Below are 27,133 nucleotides of genomic sequence, written 5' to 3'. Positions count from 1 at the left end.
AGTCACGTTGAGTGGGAATAAATCACCCACACCCACACCCACACCTCACCTCCTCCCATTTTGGCTTCCCTTTTCGGTGCGTTGCCGGTTCCATTCCACGGAGGACAAGATGGCAGGAGGACTGAAGCGCACCGAGGAGGTAAAAAAAAAAAAAAACACACAAAAAAAAAACACGCGCATTTTTGTCCACTTTTCGTGGTTTTTGTCGCGCGTGCACGCGTGACGTGACGTCATGTGACACCCGGCTGAGGGAACAATTAGCGCGCCGGTGCGAGCTGCGCGCGTTTTTTTTTGTGAGGAACTCTTGCTCCGCGGAATGTTGCGCGTATTTTTCGTGCGTGAAAGCGAACTGGTGGGGGTGGGGGGGAGGCACGGGACCCTTGAGGGGAAGAAGGGGGGGTCGATGACGTCATCAAAGCGGGGGACGCGCGCTTGTCATTTTGGCAGCAACAAGGACGGTAGTTGGACGCGACGCAGGCTGACCGGGCGGCGCTTTTACGCGCGGAAAGGACGCGGTTTTTTTTTTTTTTTTTTTTTTTTTTCTTCTTCGCGTTTGATGAAACTTTTTATAAGTTTGCGAATGCTTTTTTTTTTCAATTTTTTGCTTGTTTAATAAAAGTTTTATAAAGTTATACATGTTTATTAAAGAGTTGCGCTGCGTAATTACGCATGACGCATCCAATCCAGCACCCCTGCGGCTGCTTTGAGGGTGTGGCATGGTAACCCCCCCTCTCTCTCTCTCTCTCTCTCTCTCTCTCTCTCTCTCTCTCTCTCTCTCTCTCTCTCTCTCTCTATTCCCCCCCCCCCTCTCTCTCTCTCTCTCTTTCCGAGACAGGAGTGCGCGCACTCTCCGTTCATCCGCAAGCAAGGCAACATCTACAAGCCCAACAACAAGGAGGAGCAGAAGGAGGACATGGACAACGACAGCATGAACGAGAAGTCCATGATGGACGACGTGCACAACAAGGAGATCGACCTGGTCAACCGCGACCCCAAGCAGATCAACGACGACGTGGTCAAGGTGAGGGGGCGGAGGGGGTGTTTGTGCGTAAAAAGTGAATCCTGTGCGAAAGTAATTGCGCGCCCGGCAGCGGAGGAAGAAGTCAAAGTTGTTTTTGTTAGCGCAGAAGTTTGTTCTTTGGGATTTTTGGGGGGTTTAAAAATCAAGTGATTTGCTGGAGGGGTGGCGCCCCCTGCGTGTGAGAGCCGCAACTGCAGCTTCGTTTCCAAAGAGGGCAGCACCAATAAGAAACGCCCTAAAGTGTAGGGGAGTTTACTTCAAAACTGTCATTGTTAAAAACAAAAAAAAGTTCTAAAAACGTATAATAAACGCATACAACTGAAGTTGATGTAGACATTTGAGCTTTTGACAGTGGAAAAATGATTATTAAAATGACTTATTTTAAATACTTGAATGACTGAGACCCTCTTGGGTGCCACGGACATATAGTGTCAGTTTTTTCAATGATGTTGAAATAATAATGAATCAAAATCGATGTTGATATGAATTATTAATAGAATAGAAAGTACTTTATTGATCCCTGGGGGAAATTCAGCACCACAGTTCACTCACAATAGACAATAATAATAAATAATAATAATAAATAATATAATATATATTATATATAATATATGAATAATATAAATATATTCTACATATAATCTACATTTAAGTGCAGTCAACATATTTACGTCCCCGCTTACTTACTAAAACTTAAGTTAAAGTTATTTGTATTTTATTTTTTTTTCATTTATTTATTTATTTTTTTCAGGCAATGACATAACCAAAATTGTAATAAATAAATAAAAATTACAAAGTTGACAACACATAATAATATAAATTAATATAGTGCAAAAGGTAATGTATAGACATTTGAGCATTGAAAGTGGAAAAATGATTATTAAAATGACTTATTTTAAATACTTGAATGACTGAGACCCTCTTGGGTCCCACGGACCTATAGTGTCATTTTTTTCAATGATGTTAAAATAATAATGAATCAAAATCGATGTTGTTATGAATTATTAACATATTTACGACTTCGATTACTTACTAAAACTTAAGTTAAAGTTCTTTGTATTTATTATTTTTTCCATTTATTTATTTATTTCAGGCAATGACATAAAAAAATAATAATAAAAAAAAAAAGTACAAAGTTGACAACACATAATAATATAAAAGAATATAGTGCAAAAGGTAATGTGTAGTATGTAATGCATGATTGTCCAGTTTTGCCTGAAAGGGAGTGAGAAGAAGATAATTTATTTAATCCCACCCCCACTTCTCCATTCAGTGATTATTCACATGAGTTTCACTCTTACTTTGTTTAAGGATTATAATACAGATGTTGTATCATAGTGGCATTACCACGGGTAACAATAATTATTACACTGTAACAATAATTTGTATCAACAATGTAGGAAGAATGAATATACCAACAAAGGTAATAGACAACATAGCAATAATGATAAGGAAACATTGAGCACATGTTAACACAGTTAAGTCAAAGTTAAGTTAAGTTAAAGTACCAATGATTGTCACACACACTAGGTGCGGTGAAATTTGTCCTCTGCATTTGACCCATCCCCTTGTTCACCACCTGGGAGGTGAGGGGAGCAGTGAGCAGCAGCGGTGGCCACGCCCGGGAATAATTTTTGGTGATTTAAACCCCAATTCCAACCCTTGACGCTGGGTGCCCAGCAGGGAGGTAATGGCTCCCATTTTTATAGTCTTCGGGGTTTGAACTCACAACCTACCCATCTCAGGGCGGACACTCCAACCACTAGGCCACTGAGTAGATTAAACATAATCAAAATCCAATATTCCACTTTGAAAAATGTTTTGGACAAATGTTGCATATTATGTAGTTTTGCCATAAAAATGTGTTTCTTCGGGAAAAAAAAGACAAGAAACTTAAAAATTTTTTAAACTTTATGTCAAAGGATGGCTCTTAAGTTGAATTATACATATTTAAGCATTGAAAGTTGTCGATGTTCAAAAAATAATAGGGAATCAAAATTAATTGTTATGAATTATTAACATATTTACAGCTCCAATTACTTACTAAACTACAAAATTTTAAAATTTTGAAAAATTATTTGGGGAATTTTTTGCATATTATGCGGTTTTACCATACAAAAGGATTTCATTGGGAAAAAAAACAAGAAACTTAAAAATATATATCTTAAGTCTTAAGTTGAGCTATATATATTTAAGCATTGAAAGTAAAAAAAAAAAAAAAAATTTAAAAAGACTAATTTTAAACATTTTAATGACCAAGCCCCTTTTTGGTCCCAGGGATCTTTAGTGTGTTTTTTAAATTTTTTATTTGTAACTGTCGATGTTCAAAAAATAATGAATGAATGACATACTTTAGGCTCCAATTACTTAAACATAATCAACATCCAATATTTCACTTAGAATTTTTTTTGGGATAAATGTTGCATATTATGCAGTTTTGCCATAAAAATTGGTTTCTTTGGGGGGAAAAAGGACACCAAAATTAAAAAAAATTAAAAACTTTATGTCAAAGGATGGATCTTAAGTTGAGCTATATATATTTCAGGATTGAAAGTTAAAAAATATATTAATAAATGACAAATTTTAAACATTGTAATGATCGAGGCCTTTTTGGGTCCCTGGGATCTTTAGTGTGATATTTTTTTTAATTTTACTTTTCTATGTTAAAAAAAACAACAATGAATCAAAATCAATGCTGTTATGAATTATTAACATATTTACAGCTCCAATTACTTACTAAATTACTAAATATGAAAATTTTGAAAAATTATTTGAGGAAATTTTTGCATATCATGCGGTTTTGCCATACAAAGGAGTTTCATTGGGGGAAAAAAAAGAAACTTAAAAAAAATAAAAACCTTATTTCAAAGGATGGATCTTAAGTTGAGCTATATATATTTAAGCATTGAAAGTAAAAATAAATAAATTAATGAACAACTCATTTGAAGCATATTAATGATCGAGGCCCTTTTGGGTCCCAGTTATCTTTAGTGTAATTTTATATATATAAATATATATATATATATATATATATATATATATATATATATATATATATATATATATATATATATATATATATATATATATATATATATATATATATATATATATATAAATATATATATATATATATATATATATATATATATATATATATATATATATATATATATATATATATATATATATATATATATATATATATATATATATATATATATATATATATATATATATATATATATATATATATATATTTTTTAACTGCCGATGGTCAAAAAATAATAATTAATCAAAATCAATGCTGTTATGAATTAATGACCTACTTTAGGCTTTAATTAGTCAAAATCCAATATTTCACTTTGAAAAATATTTTGGATAAATGTTGCATATTATGCAGTTTTGCCATAAATTTTGGGGGAAAAAGGACAAGAAACTTAAATTTTTTTTAAACTTTATGTCAAATGATGGATCTTAAGTTGAGCTATATATATTCAAACATTGAAAGTTAAAAAAAATATAAATAAATGACTAATTTTCAACCTTTTAATGACCGAGGCCCTTTTGGGTCCCTGGGATCTTTAGTGTGATTTTTTTTGTTTTTTAAACTTTTTTAAAATGGGTTTCTTTGGGAAAAATGTTAAAAAAAAATTAAAAACTTTGTGTCAAATAATGGATATGACGTTCATCCAAAGATATTGAAGCGTTAAAGGCGAAACAAATGTTCATATATGACTTATTTTTACACTTTAATGACTGAGACCCTATTTACTAGTTCTTCTATTTGACCACGCCCGTCATGTGACCTGCAGCAGCCAATCAAACGTGAGCTGCGTCATGTGACCGAGGAAATATGTCTCCCGTGGATTTCATTTGGGCACGGAAAGTTCTAGAAGACTCATTGGACTCACGAGATGATGAAGATCTTTACTGGCATTTTCTACATCGCAGCATATCATAGCCAGGCCACTGCGCCCCCTGGGGGCCCGTCAGCAGAACACCAACGACACCCTTGACCAATTAAAGTCCTGCCCGAGTGCTTTTGAGCAAGCTCCGAGTACAAAGTACACCAACTTGCGCTGCAATAATGTGGTAATACTGTGTTTTATAGTACTTCTTAAGATGAGAATATAACACCTAATAATGTACTAATACTGTGTTTTATAGTACTTCTTAAAATAGTAATATAACACCTAATAATGTAGTTATACTTATAGTACTTCTTAAGATGTGAACATAATACCTAATAATGTAGTAATACTGTGTTTTACAGTACCTCTTAAAATGGGAATATAACACCTAATAATGTAGCAATACTGAGTTTTATAGTACTTCTTAAGATGGGAATACCACACTTAATAATGTAGTAATACTGTGTTTTATAGTACCTTTTAAGATGGGAACATCACACCCAATAATGTAGTAATACTGTGTTTTATAGTACTTCTTATGATGGGAATATAACACCCAATAATGTAGTAATACTGTGTTTAAAGTACAAGTAGTACACATATTAAGAGGCTGAGTGTGTAAAAGTACAAGTAGTACAAGTTTTATGAGGCTGAAACTGTGAGGAGTACTTTTCTACTTTGAGTATTGTACTGTGAAGAGTACTTTTCTACTTTGAGTACTGTACTGTGAGGAGTACTTTTCTACTTTGAGTACTGTACTGTGAGGAGTACTTTTCTACTTTGAGTACTGTACTGTGAGGAGTACTTTTCTACTTTGAGTAATGTACTGTGAGGAGTACTTTTCTACTTTGAGTACTGTACTGTGAGGAGTACTTTTCTCATTTGTGTACTGTACGGTGAGGAGTACTTTTCTACTTCTAGTACTGTACTGTGAGGAGTACTTTTCTACTTTGAGTACAGTACTGTGAGGAGTACTTTTCTACTTCTAGTACTGTACTGTGAGGAGTACTTTTCTACTTTGAGTACTGTACTGTGAGGAGTACTTTTCTACTTTGAGTACAGTACTGTGAGGAGTACTTTTCTACTTCTAGTACTGTACTGTGAGGAGTACTTTTCTACTTTGAGTACTGTACTGTGAGGAGTACTTTTCTACTTTGAGTACTGTACTGTGAGGAGTACTTTTCTACTTTGAGTACTGTACTGTGAGGAGTACTTTTCTACTTCTAGTACTGTACTGTGAGGAGTACTTTTCTACTTTGAGTACTGTACTGTGAGGAGTACTTTTCTACTTTGAGTACTGTACTGTGAGGAGTACTTTTCTACTTTGAGTACAGTACTGTGAGGAGTACTTTTCTACTTCTAGTACTGTACTGTGAGGAGTACTTTTCTACTTTGAGTACTGTACTGTGAGGAGTACTTTTCTAATTTGTGTACTGTACTGTGAGGAGTACTTTTCTACTTCTAGTACTGTACTGTGAGGAATACTTTTCTACTTTGAGTTCTGTACTGTGAGGAGTACTTTTCTACTTTGAGTACTGTACTGTGAGGAATACTTTTCTACTTTGAGTACTGTACTGTGAGGAGTACTTTTCTACTTCTAGTACTGTACTGTGAGGAGTACTTTTCTACTTTGAGTACTGTACTGTGAGGAGTACTTTTCTACTTTGAGTACTGTACTGTGAGGAGTACTTTTCTACTTTAAGTAGTGTAGTGTGAGGAGTACTTTATTAGTCCAAGTAGTGTAGTGTGAGGAGTACTTTCAAGTAGTGTAGTGTGAGGAGTACTTGGAAGTACTTGGAAGTAGTGTTGTGCCAGTAGTAGTGAGTAGAAGTTTCCAGTACTTTGCAGAATGTTGGGAAGAAGATGTGAGTTGAGGTCACTGACTCACTCCTGCCAAACACAAGCAGGGAATCCCTCCCACACACACACTCACTTGTGTGTGTGTGTGTGTGTGTGTGTGTGTGTGTGTGTGTGTGTGTGTGTGTGTGTGTGTGTGTGTGTGTGTGTGTGTGTGTGTGTGTGTGTGTGTGTGTGTGTTAAAGTTGTGCAGCTGGTCTCAATCACTGGTCCACATCACAAGCACACATTCTGCTGCCTTACCATAGCAGAGCAGGCACTCGAGTTTAATAGATGATCTTTGAGAGCCTTCTTGTGTTAAATAGATTATCTTTGAGAGCCTTCTTGGTTTTAATAGATGATATTTGAGAGCTTTCTTGTGTTTAATAGATGATCTTTGGGAGCCTTCTTGTTTTTAATAGATGTTTGTGAGCATTATTGTGATTAATAGATGATCTTTGAGAGCCTTCTTGTTTTTTAATAGGTGTTTGTGAGCATTCTTGTTTAATATATGCTCTTTGTGAGCCTTCTTGTGTTTAATAGATGATCTTTGAGAGCCTTCTTCTTTTAATGGATGATCTTTGTGAGCCTTCTTGTGTTTAGTAGATGATCTTTGAGAGTCTTCATGTGTTTAATAGATGATCTTTGTGAGCCTTCTTGTTTTTAATAGATGATCATTGAGAACCTTTTTGTGTTTAATAGATGATCTTTGGGAGCCTTCTTGTTTTAATAGATGATCTTTGTGAGCCTTCTGGTTTTTAATAGATGATCTTTGACAACCTTCTTGTTTTAATAGATGATCTTTGTGAGCCTTCTTGTGGTTAATAAGTGTTTGTGAGCCTTCTTGTGTTTAATAGATGATCTTTGAGAGCATTCTTGTGTTTAATAAATGATCTTTGTGAGCCTTCTTGTTTTAATAGACTATCTATGTGAGCCTTCTTGTGTTTAATAGATGATCTTTGAGAGCTGTTTTGTTTTAATAGATGATCTTTGTGAGCCTTCTTGTTTTTAATAGATGTTTATGCGCCTTCTTGTGTTTCATAGATGATATTTGACAGCCTTTTTGTTTTTAATAGGTGTTTGTGAGCCTTTTTGTGTTTAATATATGATCTTTGTGCCCCTTCTTGTGTTTAATAGACTATCTTTGAGAGCCTTCTTGTGTTTAATAGATGATCTTTGAAAGCCTATTTGGGTTTAATAGATGATCTTTGAGAGCCTTTTTGTTTTAATAAATTATCTTTGTGAGCCTTCTTGTTTTTAATAGAGGATCTTTGTGAGCCTTGTTGTTCTTAATAGATGATTTTTGTGAGCCTTCTTGTTTTTAATAGATGATCTTTGTGAGCCTTCTTGTGTTTAATAGAGGATCATTGTGAGCCTTATTGTGTTTAATAGATGATCTTTGCAATCTTCTTTTTCTTCTCTTTCGTCTCTTTCTTCTTTTTCTTTTTCTTCTTCTTCATCTCTTCTTCCTCCTCCTCCTTCTGTTTCTCTCTCTTCTTCTTCTTATTATTTTTCTTCTTCTTCGTCATCTCTTCTTCTTCCTCCTCCTCCTTCTCCTCTTTCTCTCTCTTCTCCTCCTCCTTCTTCTTCTTCTTCTTATTTTTCTTCTTCATCATCTCTTCTCCCTCCTCCCCCTTCTCCATCTTCTTCTCCTTCTTCTTCTCCTTCTTCTTCTCCTTCTTCTTCTTCTTTTTCTTCTTCATCTCTTCTGCTCCTCCTCCTTCTTCTCATATTTCTTCTTCTTCATCTCTCCTTCTCCTGTCCTGTCATAGAAGTTGACAGTGAGGCGAAAGACCGGCGGAACATTTCAGTCCAGATGTTTCTTTCTTCGTGTGAAACTCCCAAGCGGGAAAGTTGGTGAAGGTCCTGCGCGCGAGTTCTGGTGACACTTTGAAGATAGCGCTCTGAGAATAGCACACGCGGGCGCTTTGTGTACGCAACAATACGGTCGCCATGGCGACGGGTCACATGTGGCCACGAGGCAGTGACGGGGCTTTTTGGAAGTTCTAATTCTTAATAATGCTTTATTTGTAAGAGAGCCGCGCGTGTGTCCTCTTAAAACAAGCTCACTGTGGAACTTCCTGCAGGACTCACAACAAAAGTCAAACACTCTCACACTGATAGTCTTCTAGAAGGAAAAACCACATCTGCTCATTCAGATCTCAGAGATCTGTGTCTTCTCCACATTATCATCTTCGTCAAATATCATCTTTAGTACTCTTAAAAGGAGACAACATTGCTACATCTTTTTTCTGTAAACCAGTCTCTCAAAAAATACTATACTTGTTTATCCTCACGTAATTGGCCATGACACATGTGCAGGGAATTTTCTCAAACACTAAAAAAGCTAAGCATATAATTAAGGCAAATCTTCGTGGCAATAGAGAAGAATGCGTGATAACGTTACTTTGATGTTTTTTATTCTTGAGTTGCCAACACATCCATCCATCCATTTTCTACCGCTTGTCCCTTTTGGACACGCCACAAATGCACGCCAGGAACATGTGACCAAAAAACACGCCCCCGACCAAGTCTGACCGGGTGACAGACATGGTCCGAGTGTCCACACCTTGTCCACGGGCAAGTGCTTCACCATGTAGTTATTGGTTATCAGTTATCAGTTTTAGCAATTAGTCGTTTGTGTTTAGTTATTACTGTATTTTCCGGATTATAGAGAACAAATTTTTGGATTTTTTTCCCCATATGAAGCCGCAGATATTTACGATGTGAAATTAGTTAATTACACAGAAATATTTTATTTTATAAATGTTTATTTACATGCTTTAATTGTTTCCAAGCGGTGTCTGTAACACGGCAGTAAAACGGATGCTCAAACAAAACAGAAGTCATCGTCATGGACCCACTCTCCAACCACTGGTCCGCATCACAAGCACACATTCTGCTGCCTTTCCATAGCAGAGCAGGCACTCGAGTGTAATAGATGATCTTTGTGAGCCTTCATGTGTTTATAGATGATCTTTGAGAGCCTTCTTGTTTTTAATAGATGTTTATTTGCCTTCTTGTGTTTATTTACATTGTAAAATGACTTATTTACACAGAAATGTTTTATAAATGTTTATTTACATGCCTTAATTGTTTCCAATGAAGAATCCATACGAGTAGGAACGCTATGGATGGCTAGAAAACTGAACCACACATCTATTTTTAAAAAAGTACTTCCGATAAATGGAAGAACACTGCAGCACCTACAGTGAGCACATTTGTCCATATCATGATGTGTGATGGTGACTGTGTCTAATATCACAATGTGTGATGGTGACTGTGTCTAATATCACCATGTGTGATGGTGACTGTGTCTAATATCACAATGTGTGATGGTGACTGTGTCTAATATCACCATGTGTGATGGTGACTGTGTCTAATATCACAATGTGTGATGGTGACTGTGTATAATATCACCATGTGTGATGGAGACTGTGTCTAATATCACCATGTGTGATGGAGACTGTGTCTAATATCACCATGTGTGATGGTGACTGTGTATAATATCACCATGTGTGATGGAGACTGTCTAATATCACAATGTGTGATGGTGACTGTGTCTAATATCACCATGTGTGATGGTGACTGTGTCTAATATCACGATGTGTGATGGTGACTGTGTCTAATATCACGATGTGTAATGGCGACTGTGTCTAATATCACAATGTGTGATGGTGACTGTGTCTAATATCACGACGTGTGATGGTGACTGTGTCTAATATCATGATGTGTGATGGTGACTTTGTCTAATATCACAATGTGTGATGGTGACTGTGTCTAATATCACGACGTGTGATGGTGACTGTGTCTAATATCACCATGTGTGATGGTGACTGTGTCTAATATCACACTGAGTGATGGTGACTGTGTCTAATATCACGATGTGTGATGGTGACTGTGTCTAATATCCACAATGTGTAATGGTGACTGTCTAATATCACAATGAGTGATGGTGACTGTATCTAATATAACGATGTGTGATGGTGACTGTGTCTAATATCCACAATGTGTGATGGTGACTGTGTCTAATATTACGATGTGTGATAGTGACTCTGTCTAATAGCACAATGTGTGATGGGGACTGTGTCTAGTATCACAATGTGTGATGGTGACTGTGTCTAATATCACAATGTGTGACGGTGACTGTGTCTAATATCACGATGTGTGATGGTGACTGTGTCTAATACCCACGATGTGTGAAGGTGACTGTGTCTAATATCCACGATGTGTGATGGTGACTGTGTCTAATATCACAATGTGTGATGGTGACTGTGTCTAATATCACAATGTGTGATGGCGACTGTGTCTAATATCCACGATGTGTGATGGTGACTGTGTCTAATATCACGATGTGTGATGGTGACTGTGTCTAATACCCACGATGTGTGAAGGTGACTGTGTCTAATATCCACGATGTGTGATGGTGACTGTGTCTAATATCACAATGTGTGATGGTGACTGTGTCTAATATCACGATGTGTGATGGTGACTGTGTCTAATATCCACGATGTGTGATGGTGACTGTGTCTAATATCACGATGTGTGATGGCGACTGTGTCTTATATCCACAACGTGTGATGGTGACTGTGTCTAATACCCACAATGTGTGATGGTGACTGTGTCTAATATCACAATGTGTGATGGTGACTGTGTCTAATATCCACGATGTGTGATGGTGACTGGGTCTAATATCCACGATGTGTGATGGTGACTGTGTCTAATATCACAATGTGTGACGGTGACTGTGTCTAATACCACGATGTGTGATGGCGACTGTGTCTAATATCTACAATGTGTGATGGTGACTGTGTCTAATATTACGATGTGTGATGGTGACTGTGTCTAATATCACCATGTGTGATGGTGACTGTGTCTAATATCACAATGAGTGATGGTGACTGTGTCTAATATCACGATGTGTGATGGCGACTGTGTGTAATATCCACAATGTGTGATGGTGACTGTGTCTAATATCACCATGTGTGATGGTGACTGTGTCTAACATCCACGATGTGTGATGGTGACTGTGTCTAATATCCACGATGTGTGATGGTGACTGTGTCTAATATCCACAATGTGTGATGGTGACTGTGTCTAATATCACAATGTGTGATGGTGACTGTGTCTAATATCACGATGTGTGATGGTGACAGTGTCTAATATCCACGATGTGTGATGGTGACTGTGTCTAATATCATGTTGTGTGATGGTGACTGTGTCTAATATCCACAATGTGTGATGGTGACTGTCTAATATCACAATGAGTGATGGTGATTGTGTCTAATATCCACGATGTGTGATGGTGACTGTGTCTAATATCCACGATGTGTGATGGTGACTGTGTCTAATAGCATGATGTGTGATGGTGACTGTGTCTAGTATCACGATGTGTGATAGTGACTGTGTCTAATATCACAATGTGTGATGGTGACTGTGTCTAATATCATGATGTGTGATGGTGACAGTGTCTAATATCACAATGAGTGATGGTGACTGTGTCTAATATCACGATGTGTGATGGTGACTGTGTCGAATATCATGATGTGTGATGGTGACTGTGTCTAATATCACGATGTTTGATGTGACTGTGTCTAATATCATGATGTGTGATGGGGACTGTGTCTAATATCCACAATGTGTGATGGTGACTGTGTCTAATATCATGATGTGTGATGGTGACTGTGTCTAATATCACAATGTGTGATGGTGACTGTGTCTAATATCCACAATGTGTGATGGTGACTGTGTCTAATATCACGATGTGTGATGGTGACTGTGTCTAATATCCACAATGTGTGATGGTGACTGTGTCTAATATCACAATGTGTGATGGTGACTGTGTCTAATATCACGACGTGTGATGGTGACTGTGTCTAATATCATTATGTGTGATGGTGACTGTGTCTAATATCACAATGTGTGATGGTGACTGTGTCTAATATCACGACGTGTGATGGTGACTGTGTCTAATATCATGATGTGTGATGGTGACTGTGTCTAATATCACAATGTGTGATGGTGACTGTGTCTAATATCACGATGTGTGATGGCGACTGTGTCTTATATCCACAACGTGTGATGGTGACTGTGTCTAATACCCACAATGTGTGATGGTGACTGTGTCTAATATCACAATGTGTGATGGTGACTGTGTCTAATATCCACGATGTGTGATGGTGACTGGGTCTAATATCCACGATGTGTGATGGTGACTGTGTCTAATATCACAATGTGTGACGGTGACTGTGTCTAATACCACGATGTGTGATGGCGACTGTGTCTAATATCTACAATGTGTGATGGTGACTGTGTCTAATATTATGATGTGTGATGGTGACTGTGTCTAATATCACCATGTGTGATGGTGACTGTGTCTAATATCACAATGAGTGATGGTGACTGTGTCTAATATCACGATGTGTGATGGTGACTGTGTCTAATATCCACAATGTGTGATGGTGACTGTGACTAACATCCACAATGTGTGATGGTGACTGTCTAATATCACAATGAGTGATGGTGACTGTATCTAATATACCGATGTGTGATGGTGACTGTGTCTAATATCCACAATGTGTGATGGTGACTGTGTCTAATAGCATGATGTGTGATGGTGACTGTGTCTAATATCACGATGTGTGATAGTGACTCTGTCTAATAGCACAATGTGTGATGGGGACTGTGTCTAGTATCACAATGCGTGATGGTGACTGTGTCTAATATCACGATGTGTGACGTGACTGTGTCTAATATCACGATGTGTGATGGTGACTGTGTCTAATATCAAGATGTGTGATGGAGACTGTGTCTAATATCACGATGTGTGATGGTAACTGTATCTAATATCCACAATGTGTGATGGTGACTGTGTCTAATATCACAATGTGTGACGGTGACTGTGTCTAATATCACGATGTGTGATGGTGACTGTGTCTAATATCACCTTGTGTGATGGTGACTGTGTTTAATATCACGATGTGTGATGGTGACTTGTGTCTAATATCCATGATGTGTGATGGTGACTTGTGTCTAATATCCACGATGTGTGATGGTGACTGTGTTGAATATCACGATGTGTGATGGTGACTGTGTTGAATATCACGATGTGTGATGGTGACTGTGTTGAATATCACGATGTGTGATGGTGACTGTGTCTAATATCACGCTGTGTGATGGTGACTGTGTCCAGTATCCATGATGCCACTGCCTGCATGAGGGGCCATGGGCTGAGCTCCAACACAACACTGTGAGGTCTCCAAGGTTCTGGAGGACAAATATTGACAGTGAGCTCATGAAGCAGGAAGAGAGGGAGCGTCTGTGTAACGTTGTTTGACTTCAGCCTTCCTGAATGATGGAAACTGGAGACAACTTGGACAGGAGGAAGCAGGAAGGAGTTAAGGAAAGTTCTTTTAAGAACTGAATCAGAATCAGAAGGTCTTAGTTAAGACCGATTCTTTAGGAAGAAAACCCTTTAACTTTTTTATTCCTTTCTTTTCTTTAACGTCTTCTTCTTCTCCTGGAACAGGAAGATGTCCAGTTCGTCCAGGGTGGTGAACTTGCTTTCAGGTGTTTCGGACGCTGGTCTTGTTGTCCTCATAAAGTCGTTCGATGTTGTGGTTAGCTTCTTAAAGTTGTTTTGTTGGATGAACTTTGTGTTATTCCTGACGCTACATGGAAGAACGTGTGTATGGATGCTAGCTAGCTAGCATGTTGCCCTAGACTCGGAGAGTAGATCAGTGAGACGTCTTTGGTCAGGGACTACGTAGTCCACTGATGGTCAAACTGTGGTACGCGTACGCTCCAACTAGTGGTACGCTAAAGAATCAAATGAAATATTGTAATGACGTGACGTTAGCAAAGGTTTATCGGCCTTCAAGGGAAGTCGTTACAATCTGACTAATGTAGGTCGTAGTCCACAGCAAAATAACGGAAGAGTCTTACTCCGTCATTTCAAATACTCAACTCGCGTAGGAACCCGATGCTCTCCGCTTACGTCCGCCCTTTCCCACCTCTCAACCGATCAACACGCAGAACACATGTAAACAAAGACCAACATTGGCAAAGAAGACCGGAGAGATGTCTTTGGTCAAGGACTATATAGTCCACGGATTGTCAAACTGTGGTACGCGTACGCTCCATCTAGTGGTACGCTAAAGAATCACATGAAATATTGTAATGACGTGACGTTAGCAAAGGTTTATCAACCTTCAAGGGAAGTCGTTACAGTCAGACTACTGTAGGCCGTAGTCCACGGCAAAATAACGGAAGAGTCTTACTCCGTCATTTCAAATACTCAACACGCAAAAAGAACCCGATGCTCTCCGCTTATGTCCGCACTTTCCCACCTCTCAGCCAATCAACACGCAGAACACACGTAAACAAAGACCAACATTGGCATAGAAGACCGCACAAAATGATGCCGTCAAGACCATGAGAAACCACAATGTAAGACCATGGGAAACCACTATGTGAGACTCTTAGCCCTATCTTGTAGCCTCTGTGATGGTAGGGGAGGCAGTGTAGTTGCCTCCAACTGCAATGATTGAGGGATAGTTTGGGCTGGATCACAATGATTCTTGGTTCGTGGGAGCCTAGGGGGCACAACCGTGTATGGAGGCGTACACAGGATGTGAAGCCATGACCAGTCGGGTCACGGTTACGAGTTGGTCGCTTCTAGGTTAGCACGCCATCCTACTACAGATTGTCTTGAATTTTGGAATCCAGTCCAGGGAAAGAATCCAAATGAAGCAAACAAACAACTGTGACCATGCGTTAGGTCTGCGTGTGCACCTACAGCTCCTAGCTCGAGCGGTACCACAGCCTCGTCTCTGGATATCAACTTCAGGGTGTTTTCTATGCACTTCTGCTATCACCATGCTAGTCTTCCGATCACGCAGCCTGTTTCTTTCCTGCTTTTGCACCATGAAAAGTATTTTGTTGACAAAAAACATTTCTAGGCTAGGATGTGGCGGGCCATGTCAGGTTTGACGCTTGTGGTCTACACGTTTAAAGTGACATCACCACCTCCTGGCCTGGCAAATCCTCTTTGTGCAGTGTGAAAGGTTGTTGTCACGGAAAGGTGCGCTAACCGTTGCCTCTCCTTTCTTCCCGGCCTCAGGTGGACTTTGAGGACGTGATCGCCGAGCCGCTGGGGACGTACAGCTTCGACGGCGTGTGGAAGGCCAGCTTCACCACCTTCACGGTCACCAAGTACTGGTTCTACCGCCTGCTGACGGCGCTGGTGGGCATCCCCCTGGCGCTGGTGTGGGGCATCTTCTTCGCCATCCTGTCCTTCGTGCACATCTGGGCGGTGGTGCCGTGCATCAAGAGCTACATGATCGAGATCCACTGCGTCAGCCGCGTCTACTCCATCTGCGTGCACACCTTCTGCGACCCCTTGTTCGAGGCCATGGGCAAGTGCTTCAGCAGCGTGCGGATCAGCACCATCAAGGAGGTGTAGGCCCGGAGCGGGAGGATCCGCGGGGCCGGGGGTTCGGGGGCGTGTTTGGTGGGAAAGGGGCCGTGGTCTCACAGCACCTCTCTCCGCCGGTGGGAATCAACAAAGAGGAGGCGCGGGTCTGTGTTTGTGTTCCAGATCTTTCCCTCTTTTGAAGCAAACATCTCCACTTCTCTGTGTTTGCTTGTGGAGCCGCTGGCCAGGCGGGGCGGCGGTCCGAAAGCTGCTGACACGGCACAAAAGCAAACAAGCGCAGAGCAACAACCCCCGACCCCCATGCCTCCCATGACCTCCTAGACCCCCCCAGCCCCTCTTCCTCGTCCCCCACCTGGCTTTGCTGCAGTCCAACACACTGAACCCGCCCACCCTTTTTCCCCCCCCCGCATGATGCTGCAAGCCGCTCACTTGACCTAGGAAGTCAACGTCGCCTTTTTGTCCGCCCGACACGCCAACAAAATGAAGAACTTTGGGCAGCTAACGAGCATGACGTGACTCGCTGTTGTTGCGACAAATGTGCTATTTCCCGTGAGCTAGCGTCACGTCGTGTTAGCCGCACGCCGCTTTGCTTCAGTCGTTGCTCGTTAACACGCCCCTAGGTTTTTCCTCACAATCTAACGCTGACACAGAGTTATTTTTAAATATTCAATGTGACGTCCCGGGGCGGGGAGGGGCTCTTATCGTTAGCTTTCCATGTTTGCACGCTTTGACTCACCTTCAGTCTACCTGCTGTCCTTACCCCCGCCCCCCACCCCGCCTTCTTGAATTGGGGCTGAAAAGGTGATATTTTTATATTACAGGACTTCCCTTCTTTGCCTTCACTGTACAAATATCATGCAGAGCACATTAAAGTTGAATACGACCACATGAGCGTCGCCTCGTCTTTGACGGAAATCAAAAACAATCATTTAGGTCACGGAAAAATGGTAGTTTGAATGTCCAGGATGAGTTGAATGTGTTGAAGGTGGAATGGTTTGAGTCGGTTGAAGAATGCCAGAATTGTGAAAGTTTGAAAAATGGCCAACTCATTTTGAATGGGGAAAATGCAAAAAAAAAAAAATGAATTATGGGAAATCAAAATAGAATTGTTGAAGTAGAGCACACAATTCCTGAACAGGCTGAATATTTTGAAGTTGGAACTGTTTGAATCAGATGAAAAATGTGGGAGTTGTGGAACTTTGAAAATTGTCCCATTGATTTCAATGGGAATTTCAGAAAAAAATGGGAATTTCGGGAAAAGCGGGAATTTTTGGGAAAATGGGAAAAAACTTCAATGGTCTGAATGAGTTGAAATGGTTGGTGTTGGAATTTTTCAAATCGGTCGAGAAATGTTGAAGTAGTACCATGTTGAATTGAGAAATGGTATTGCGGAATTCCTGGAATTTCAGGAAAACTGAGAGTTTTTCCAGCTCAAAAAACAACTTAGTTTTTTTGTCCTGATTAAGAGAAATGTTTTGACGGTGGAACGATTGAAGTGGGTTGAAAAATTACGGGAGGAGTCGTCGCCAGAAAAAAGGGTGTAAATAAGGCTTTGGAAAACCTGGAATTCTGGAAAATCCTGGAATTTTTTTGAACTTGGAAAATTATACTTTGAATGTTCAGAATGGTGCAATGTGTTCAAGGTGGAATCACTTGAAAAATGTGGAAATGGTTGAAGTTTGAAAAATGCCCAGTTCATTTTGAATGGGAAAAATGTCCCGGAAAACCTGTAATTCTGGGAAATCTGGGAGTTTTTGGGATTTGCCAAGGGAAATCCCGCGATTCCCGAATAGGCTGAACAGTTTGGAGTTGGAACGGTTTGAATCCGGTGAAAAATGTGGAAGGTAGAACGCGCCAAAATCTGGAGAAGAGGAAGTTTACAAAAGTAAACGTATGGATGAGGAAATTCCTGGAGGAATTGCGTGTGAACGCTCCAATGTTGAAGTTCAACAGAAATCCTGGAATTTTTTTTTAGAATTGTTGAAGTAGAGCACACAATTCAGGTTGAATATTTTGTAGTTGGAACAGTTTGAATCAGATGCAAATTGTGGGAATTGTGGAACTTTGAAAAATGTCCCATTGATTTAAATGGGAATTTCCCAAAAATTGGGGAATTTCGGGAAAAGCGGGAATTTTTTTTTTTTAACTTGAATGGTCTGAATGGCCGATATTATCGGCCGATATATGCGTTAAAATGTAATATCGGAAATTATCGGTATCGGTTTTTTTATTATCGGTATTGTTTTTTTGTTTTTAAAAAAAAATTAAATCCACATAAAAAACACAAGATACACTTACAATTAGTGCACCAACCCAAAAAACCTCCCTCCCCCATTTACACTCATTCACACAAAAGGGTTGTTTCTTTCTGTTATTAATATTCTGGTTCCTACATTATATATCAATATATATCAATACAGTCTGCAAGGGATACAGTCCGTAAGCACACATGATTGTGCGTGCTGCTGGTCCACTAATAGTACTAACCTTTAACAGTTAATTTTACTAATTTTCATTCATTACTTGTTTCTATGTAACTGTTTTTATATTGTTGTACTTTCTTTTTTATTCAAGAAAATGTTTTTAATTTATTTATCTTATTTTACAATTTTAAAAAAAAAGTACCTTATCTTCACCATACCTGGTTGTCCAAATTAGGCATAATAATGTGTTAATTCCACGACTGCATATATCGGTTGATATCGGTATCGGTTGATATCGGTATCGGTAATTAAAGAGTTGGACAATATCGGAATATCGGATATCGGCAAAAAGCCATTATCGGACATCCCTAGTTGAAATCATACTTGCCAACCTTGAGACCTTCGAATTCGGGAGATTGGGGGATTGAGGTGTGTGTGTGGGGGGGGGTTGAGGTGGGCGGGGTTGGGGGGTGCGGGGTTTGGTGGTAGCGTGGGTGTATATTGTAGCCCGGAAGAGTTAGGGATGCAAGGGATTCTGGGTATTTGTTCTGTTGTGTTTATGTTGTGTTACGGTGCGGATGTTCTCCTGAAATGTGTTTGTCATTCTTGTTTGGCGTGGGTTCACAGTGTGGCGCATATTTGTAACAGTGTTAAAGTTGTTTATACGGCTACCCTCAGTGTGACCTGTATGGCTGTTGATCAAGTATGTCTTGCAGTCACTTTCGTGTGTATGCAGAAGCCGCATACAACATGTGACTGCTATTTGTATGGTGAAAAAGCGGGCGCGTCGACAGGTTGTAGAGGAAGCTCAAGGCAGTGCCATCATGACACGCCCTTAATATTGTTGTCCGTGTGAAAATCGGGAGAATTGTTGCCCCAGGAGATTTTCGGGAGAGGCACTGAAATTCGGGAGTCTCCCAGAAAAATTGGGAGGGTTGGCAAGTATGGTTGAATTGGTTGATGTTGGAATTTTTCAAATCGGTCGAGAAATGTTGAATTGAGAAATGGTATTACGGAATTCCTGGAATTTCGGGAAAATCAGGAATTTTTCCAGTTAAAAAAAAAAACTTTGTTTTTCTGTCCTGATTAAGAGGAATGTTTTGACGGTGGAACGGTTGAAGTGGGTTGAAAAATGTGGGAGGAGTCGTCGCCAGAAAAAAGGGTGTAAATAAGGCTTTGGAAAACCTGGAATTCTGGAAAATCCGGGAATTTTTTTTAACTTGGAAAATTATAGTTTGAATGTTCAGAATGGAGGAATATGTGTTGAAAGTGGAATGGTTTGATTCGGTTGAAAACATTTGGAAATGGTGGAAGTTTGAAAAATGGCCAATTCATTTTGAATGGGAAAAATGTCCCGGAAAACCTGGAATTCTGGGAAATCTGGGAATTTTTGGAATTTTTCAATGGAAAGACCGCGATTCCTGAATAGGCTGAACAGTTTGAAGTTGGAACGGTTGGAATCGGATGAAAAATGTGGAAGGTAGAGCGCGCCAAAATCTGGAGAAGATGAAAAAGAACTAGATGAGGCAATTCCTGGAGGAATTGCGTGTAAATGCTCCAATGCTGAAGTTGAACTGAAATGCCGACAGAATGAAGTATGAACGTAAGAATAGTTTGAATGTTGAAAAGCTGACGCTGAACGGAAATGCTAACGGAACGTAGGATGAATGTAAAACTGGTTTGAATGTTGAAGAGTTACAATTTCCAGGGAAACCAGAATTTGGTTCGGAACTTGGGAAAGTGTTAGTTTGAATGTCCAGGATAAGTGGAATGTGTTGATGTTGGAATGGTTTGAATAGGTTGAAAAATGTGGGAATTGTGCAACTTGGAAAAAGGTCCCATTCATTTTAATGGGGACTTCCTGGAAATTTGGGAATTCCGGGAAAAGCGGGATTTAAAAAAAAATGATTAGGAACATGAATGTCCTGATTGAGCTGAATTGGTTGGTGTTGGAATTGTTTAAATTGGTCAAGAAATGTTGAATTAGTAACAGTTTTTAATTGAGAATTTCCTGGAATTTCTGGAAAACCGGGAATTTTTTTAGTTCCTTAACCAACTTGGTTTTTGTCCTGAATACGAGGAGTGTTTTGACGGTGGAGCGGTTGAAAAGGGTTGAAAAATGTGAAAGGAGTAGTCGAACTTAAGGGTGGAAATAGTTTACCAAAAAAACAGGAATTCCTGGAAATTTGTTGAATGTAGAAAAATGGTAGTTTGAATGTCCATGATTTGAAAAATACATACAAATAAAATGTATAAATATAAAAATGTGACATACAAATAAAAGAACAATTTGTATAAATAAACGTGTATTTGTAAATATATTTTTGAGAATTGAATACAAATATGCTTGATTTTGTATTTGTATCGAATTTGCATATGTGGATCGCTTTTTTGCTTTTGTGTCGATGAGACATTCCTCCCACAAACCAGATGCACAAATAAACGTGACCTACACACTCCCCTAAACAACCAGCAGAGGGCACTGCAGCTAGAGCGGTCTGGGTCACAGAGCATTATATGCATTATATGCAAAATGCCCGGAGTTCTCTGCACAAAAACAATCCACGTCTTTACAGAGAGAACGCACAACGGGCCTGAGCTTGCTAACGTTAGCGTTGTATTAACTAATGCTAATTTATCCAGGTTATCTGAAAGACCGTGCTAGCTGCTTATTTTATTGTATCAATGCCATTTAATGACCTTGTCCCGATGTAGATACTGATCTCTTATCAGTGCAATGTGTGTCAAATCATCATCATTTATCAATCATCATATGACCCTCCCTGGTGTGCCTCTGATTGGCTCGCTAGTGTCTGACCATGTCTATGACCGAGACCGCTCTGGCTGCAGTGCCCTCTGCTGGTTGTTCAGGGGAGTGTGTAGGTCACATTTATTTGTGCATCTGCTTTGTAGGGGGAATGTCTCATCGACACGTAAGCAAATAAGCGATTCACATATGCAAATTAAATAAAAATACAAATACAAAATCAAGCATATTTATATTCAAATCTCAAAAATATATTTACAAATACACGTTTATTTATACAAATTCTTGATTTATTTGTATGTCACATTTTTATATTTATAAATTTTATGTGTATATATTTTCAAATCTCAAAAATATATTTACAAATACGCGTTTATTTATACAAATTATTTATTTATTTTTACATCACATTTGTATTTGTATATTTATTAATATATGCATATGTATTAATATTATCATATTGATATATATGGGTTGATGTGAGACAATTCTACTTCCATACACTTCAGGATATTTCAGATTAAAATGCGTTTTTTTAGACTGCAATGTGCATGCCAAGCCACAGAAGGCGCTGTAGATTCTAACTACAACCAATCAGGTTTTCCCGCCAGGAAAGAAAACCAAACAAGGAAGGAAAACAAACGCTTCCGGTGGACTTAATTGCTGCTATTATCACTTTGAAGTGAGTAAAAATGATGTACATTACATTATATTTGAAGTGAGTACAAATTATGTACAAAATTACATTTGAAGTGAGTAAAAATGATGTACATAATTACGTTTGAAGTGAATAAAAATGAGGTACATTATTACATTACATTGTGCCCAGAAGACAAGGCAGGAAGGAAAGCGACTTTTGCAGCCTACGATTGAAAAGCCAACTTTGGGGGAATTCATGTTGACTGCAGGCTTTCAGGTACAAACTCTAATAAACATTCATCCTCTTACCCTCACACATGAAATTATATATGTATGGACGTGTCGCCTTGGAAACCACTTTCTGCTTCTTGACTGTTTTGGCAAAAGGGCGCCATGACGACATTTCCGGGTTGTGAGCAATCCGACGCAAGGTGACGTAATTTAGTGCCTCTTCTTGTTTGAAGAGGTTAGTGTTAGTTTACTGAAATATCTAAGTACATAGTTTACAGTAGTACATCTAAGTACATAGCTTACAGTAGTACAACTTAGTATGTAGTTTACAGCAGTACATCTAAGTACATAATTTACAGTAGTACATCTAAGTACATAGCTTACAGTAGTACAACGTAGTATGTAGTTTACAGTAGCACATCCAAGTACAACTAAGTACATAATTTACAGTAGTACATCTAAGTACATAATTTGCAGTAGCACATCTAAATACATAGTATACAGTAGTACAACTTAGTATGTAGTTTACAGTAGTACATCTAAGTACAACTAAGTACATAATTTACAGTAGTAGATCTAAGTACATAATTTACAGTACTACATCCAAGTACAACTAAGTACATAATTTACAGTACTACATCTAAGTACAACTAAGTACATAATTTACAGTAGTAGATCTAAGTACATAATTTACAGTAGTACATCTAAGTACATAGTATACAGTAGTGCATCTAAGTACAACTAAGTACATCATTTACAGTAGTACGTCTAAGTACATAGTTTACAGTAGTACATCTAAGTACATCATTTACAGTATTACATCTAAGTACAACTAAGTACATAATTTACAGTAGTACATAGCTTACAGTAGTACATCTAAGTACAACTAAGTACATAATTTACAGTAGTACATCTAAGTACATAGCTTACAGTAGTACAACTAAGTACATAATTTACAGTAGTACATAGCTTACAGTAGTACATCTAAGTACAACTAAGTACATAATTTACAGTAGTACATCTAAGTACATAGCTTACAGTAGTACAACTAAGTACATCATTTACAGTAGTACATCTAAGTACATAATTTACAGTAGTACATAGCTTACAGTAGTACATCTAAGTACATAGTTTACAGTACATCAAAGTACATCGTTTACAGTAGTGAATATAAGTACATAATTTACAGTAGTACATCTAAGTACATAGTTTACAGTAGTACATCTAAGTACATAGTTTACAGTAGTACTTCTAAGTACAACTAAGTACATAGTTTACAGTAGTACATCGAAGTACATAGTTTACAGTAGTACATTTAAGTACATAGTTTACAGTACATCAAAGTACATCGTTTACAGTAGTGCATATAAGTACATAATTTACAGTAGTACATCTAAGTACATAGTTTACAGTAGTGCATATAAGTAAATAATTTACAGTAGTACATCTAAGTACATAGTTTACAGTAGTGCATCTAAGTACATAGTTTACAGTAGTACTTCTAAGTACAACTAAGTATATAGTTTACATTAGTACATCTAAATACATAGTTTACAGTAGTACATTTAAGTACATAGTTTACAGTACATCAAAGTACATTGTTTACAGTCGTGCATATAAGTACATAATTTACAGTAGTACATCTAAGTACATAGTTTACAGTAGTGCATCTAAGTACATAGTTTACAGTAGTACTTCTAAGTACAACTAAGTACATAGTTTACAGTAGTACATCTAAGTACATAGTTTACAGTAGTACATCTAAGTACATAGTTTACAGTAGTACATTTAAGTACATAGTTTACAGTACATCAAAGTACTTTGTTTACAGTCGTGCATATAAGTACATAATTTACAGTAGTACATCTAAGTACATAGTTTACAGTAGTGCATCTAAGTACATAGTTTACAGTAGTACTTCTAAGTACAACTAAGTACATAGTTTACAGTAGTACATCTAAGTACATAGTTTACAGTAGTACATTTAAGTACATAGTTTACAGTAGTACATTTAAGTACATAGTTAACAGTAGTACATCTAAGTACATAGCTTACACTAGTACATTTAAGTACATAGTTTACAGTAGTACATCTAAGTACATAGTTTACAGTAGTACATTTAAGTACATAGTTTACAGTAGTACATCTAAGTACATAGTTTACAGTAGTACATCTAAGTACATCTAGTGCTCGCAAAGACATCATAAAGTACTTCTTCATGCAAAGGTAGTATCCTCTTGTACTTGAATGATATAACACTTCCCTCTAGCGGCTACCAGTAGTACCACACAATATGAACCTCCCAGCAACAAGCAGGGAAGGTTTTTAAGAGTCCACCTGGAACACTTCAACTGATTGCTTTTGATTTATTACACACCTATGAAAAATATTATTATTTTAATTTATATGTACATGTATTCTATTTAACTGCATCATATTTATTACACACTTTAGAACAATATTATTATTGTAATTTATATTCACATGTATTCCATTTAACTGTGTCAATTACACATTTAAGAATATTATTATTGTAATGTTCTGTTTATTAGTCAAAACTATGTTATTTATAGGAAATATGTTACATTTTAATATTCTGTTTATTAGTCAAAACTATATTATTTATAGGAAATATATTCCATGTGAATATTATGTTTATTAGTCAAAACTATGTTATTTATAGGAAATATGTTACATTTGAATATTCTGTTTATTAGTAAAAACTATGTTATTTATAGGAAATATATTCCATGTGAATATTCTGTTTATTTGTCAAAAGTTTGTTATATATAGGAAATGTATTCCATGTGAGTATCAAAACTATGTTATTTATAGGAAATATATGCCATGTGAATATTCTGTTTGTCAAAACTATGTTATTTATAGGAAATATATTCCATTTAAATATTCTGTTTGTCAAAAAGATGTTTATAGGAAATATATTCCATGTGAATATTCTGTTTATTTGTCAAAACTATGTTATTTATAGGAAATATATGCCATGTGAATATTCTGTTTGTCAAAACTATGTTATTTATAGGAAATATATTCCATTTAAATATTCTGTTTGTCAAAAAGATGTTTATAGGAAATATATTCCATGTGAATATTCTGTTTATTTGTCAAAACTATGTTATTTATAGGAAATATATTCCATGTGAATATTCTGTTTGTTTGTCAAAACTAGGTTATTTAAAGGAAATATATACAGTATATAATGTTGTGTAGAGGGTATATCTGCATTTTTCTCTTCTTGGTGGCATTCACATGTTAGAGATGTTGAAGTGTGATGATCATTTTTCAGGGTCTCTTATTTAGCAGCAAAGAAGAGCTCGATAGATCTCTTTCAACAGTTGACAAATGTTGCTAGCGTGAGGATTAAATATGTCGGAACATAAATGAAAGTTTAAGACTTTTCAAGTGGAAAACATACACGGAGAATGTCTGCAACATTGTAATTGCTGTAAATTTGCCGCCATCTTGTGGACAACATGAATCATTCAGGTTCAAACTATGTTCACTATGTAAAGTGCTTTGAGTCACTAGAGTAACTAGTCACTATATGAATATAATATATAAAAAAAAAGTAATAATAATTAAATGCGCCTTGAATTAACATATGAGCTAATCGAACCAAACTTCCCCACTCATGGTGCAAATAAACTAACACAACAAGTCAACACATGGTCACACATAACACAACCTGCTCACTGAACTTTGTGGATGTTAAAAAACATGTCCAATCACAACACATAATAGCATATTACACCCATTTAAATCCACTACAGTGCATGATGGGTAAGCCAAACTTAAATGGTAACGTTCAAAACAAGCACAGATGAAAAACAAAGGGCTGAACAAGAAAAATAAGTAAAATACAGCAAAACAAAGGCATATGACTATTACATATCATTTGAAACAAAGATAAAGTATATAAAAAAAGGATTAGTGAAAAATATTCTTCAAAACGAGTCAATTTTAAAGGCAGTTCAAATTAAAAAAGACATCAAAGTCCTATTCTCGGTTAAAATTACGTAGGTAGCATGTAAAATTAGCTTAAAAATTTAGCATGCTAACACTTAGCATGTATCAAGTGCCAGGTTATATGACTCTGAGGTGTTTGGCTAAAAAAAAGTTAGCATGTCTCCAGTACCAAGTTATACTGTATGAGTCTGAGGCATTCGGCTGTAAAATTAGATAAAAAAAAGTTAGCACACAAATGTTAGCATGCTAGTATGCGAATAGTTGGCATGTGTCAAGTACCGATTTGTATGAGTCTGAGGCATTTGGCTGTCAAATTGGCTAAAAAGTCAGCACACTAATGTTATTATGCTAAACTCTGAGGTGTTTGGCTGAAAAACTGGTTTAAAAGACGTAGCATGTGTCAGGTACCACGTTATACTGTATGACTATGAGGTAATTCGTTTTTTAGCACAATTGTCTAAAAACGTTAGCACGCTAACGTTCGCATGCTAACAGCATGTGACAAGTACAAAGTTACATGGGTCTGAGGCGTTCAGCGGCAAAATTGGCCTAAAAGTTAGCACACTAATGTTATTATGCTGGCATGCTAACAGTTAGCATGTGTAAAGTACTGAGTTATCTAGCTGTTGTGTTTGGCTGAAAAAGTGGTGCACTATGAGGTAATTTTTTTGAGCAGAATTGGCTAAAAATGTTAGCACCCTAACATTAGCATGCTAACAGCATGTGTCAAGTACAAAGTTACATGGGTCTGAGGCATTCAGCTGGAAAATTGGCTAAAGAGTTAGCACATTTAATGTTAACATGCTAACAGCATGTGTCAAGTACAAAGTTACATGGGTCTGAGGCGTTCAGCTGCAAAATTGGCTAAAAAGTTAGCACACT

General features: G+C 37.6%; 2 protein-coding genes across 2 annotated transcripts in view; both read left to right on the top strand.

Annotated features, from left to right (window-relative positions):
• Positions 1 to 17,093, top strand: cav1 (caveolin 1). The gene is made up of 3 exons (XM_062043025.1): positions 1 to 139; positions 836 to 1,021; positions 15,893 to 17,093. Exons 1-3 carry the CDS (start codon positions 110 to 112, stop codon positions 16,232 to 16,234), a joined length of 558 nt encoding a protein of 185 aa, XP_061899009.1. The 5' UTR covers positions 1 to 109; the 3' UTR covers positions 16,235 to 17,093.
• Positions 17,094 to 22,021: 4,928 nt separating this feature from the next.
• The window catches only part of met (MET proto-oncogene, receptor tyrosine kinase), a 147,153-nt gene continuing 142,041 nt past the window's right edge, over positions 22,022 to 27,133 (top strand). Inside the window, exons 1-2 of the mRNA XM_062043023.1 lie at positions 22,022 to 22,079; positions 22,230 to 22,313. The gene's annotated coding sequence lies outside the window, so the exon portion shown is untranslated. The remainder of the gene's footprint in view (positions 22,080 to 22,229; positions 22,314 to 27,133) is intronic.

The sequence above is a fragment of the Entelurus aequoreus genome, linkage group LG03, assembly GCF_033978785.1.
Source record: "Entelurus aequoreus isolate RoL-2023_Sb linkage group LG03, RoL_Eaeq_v1.1, whole genome shotgun sequence".
Classification (NCBI taxonomy): Eukaryota; Metazoa; Chordata; class Actinopteri; order Syngnathiformes; family Syngnathidae; genus Entelurus; species Entelurus aequoreus.
This window is presented reverse-complemented; position numbering and strand designations above follow the sequence as displayed.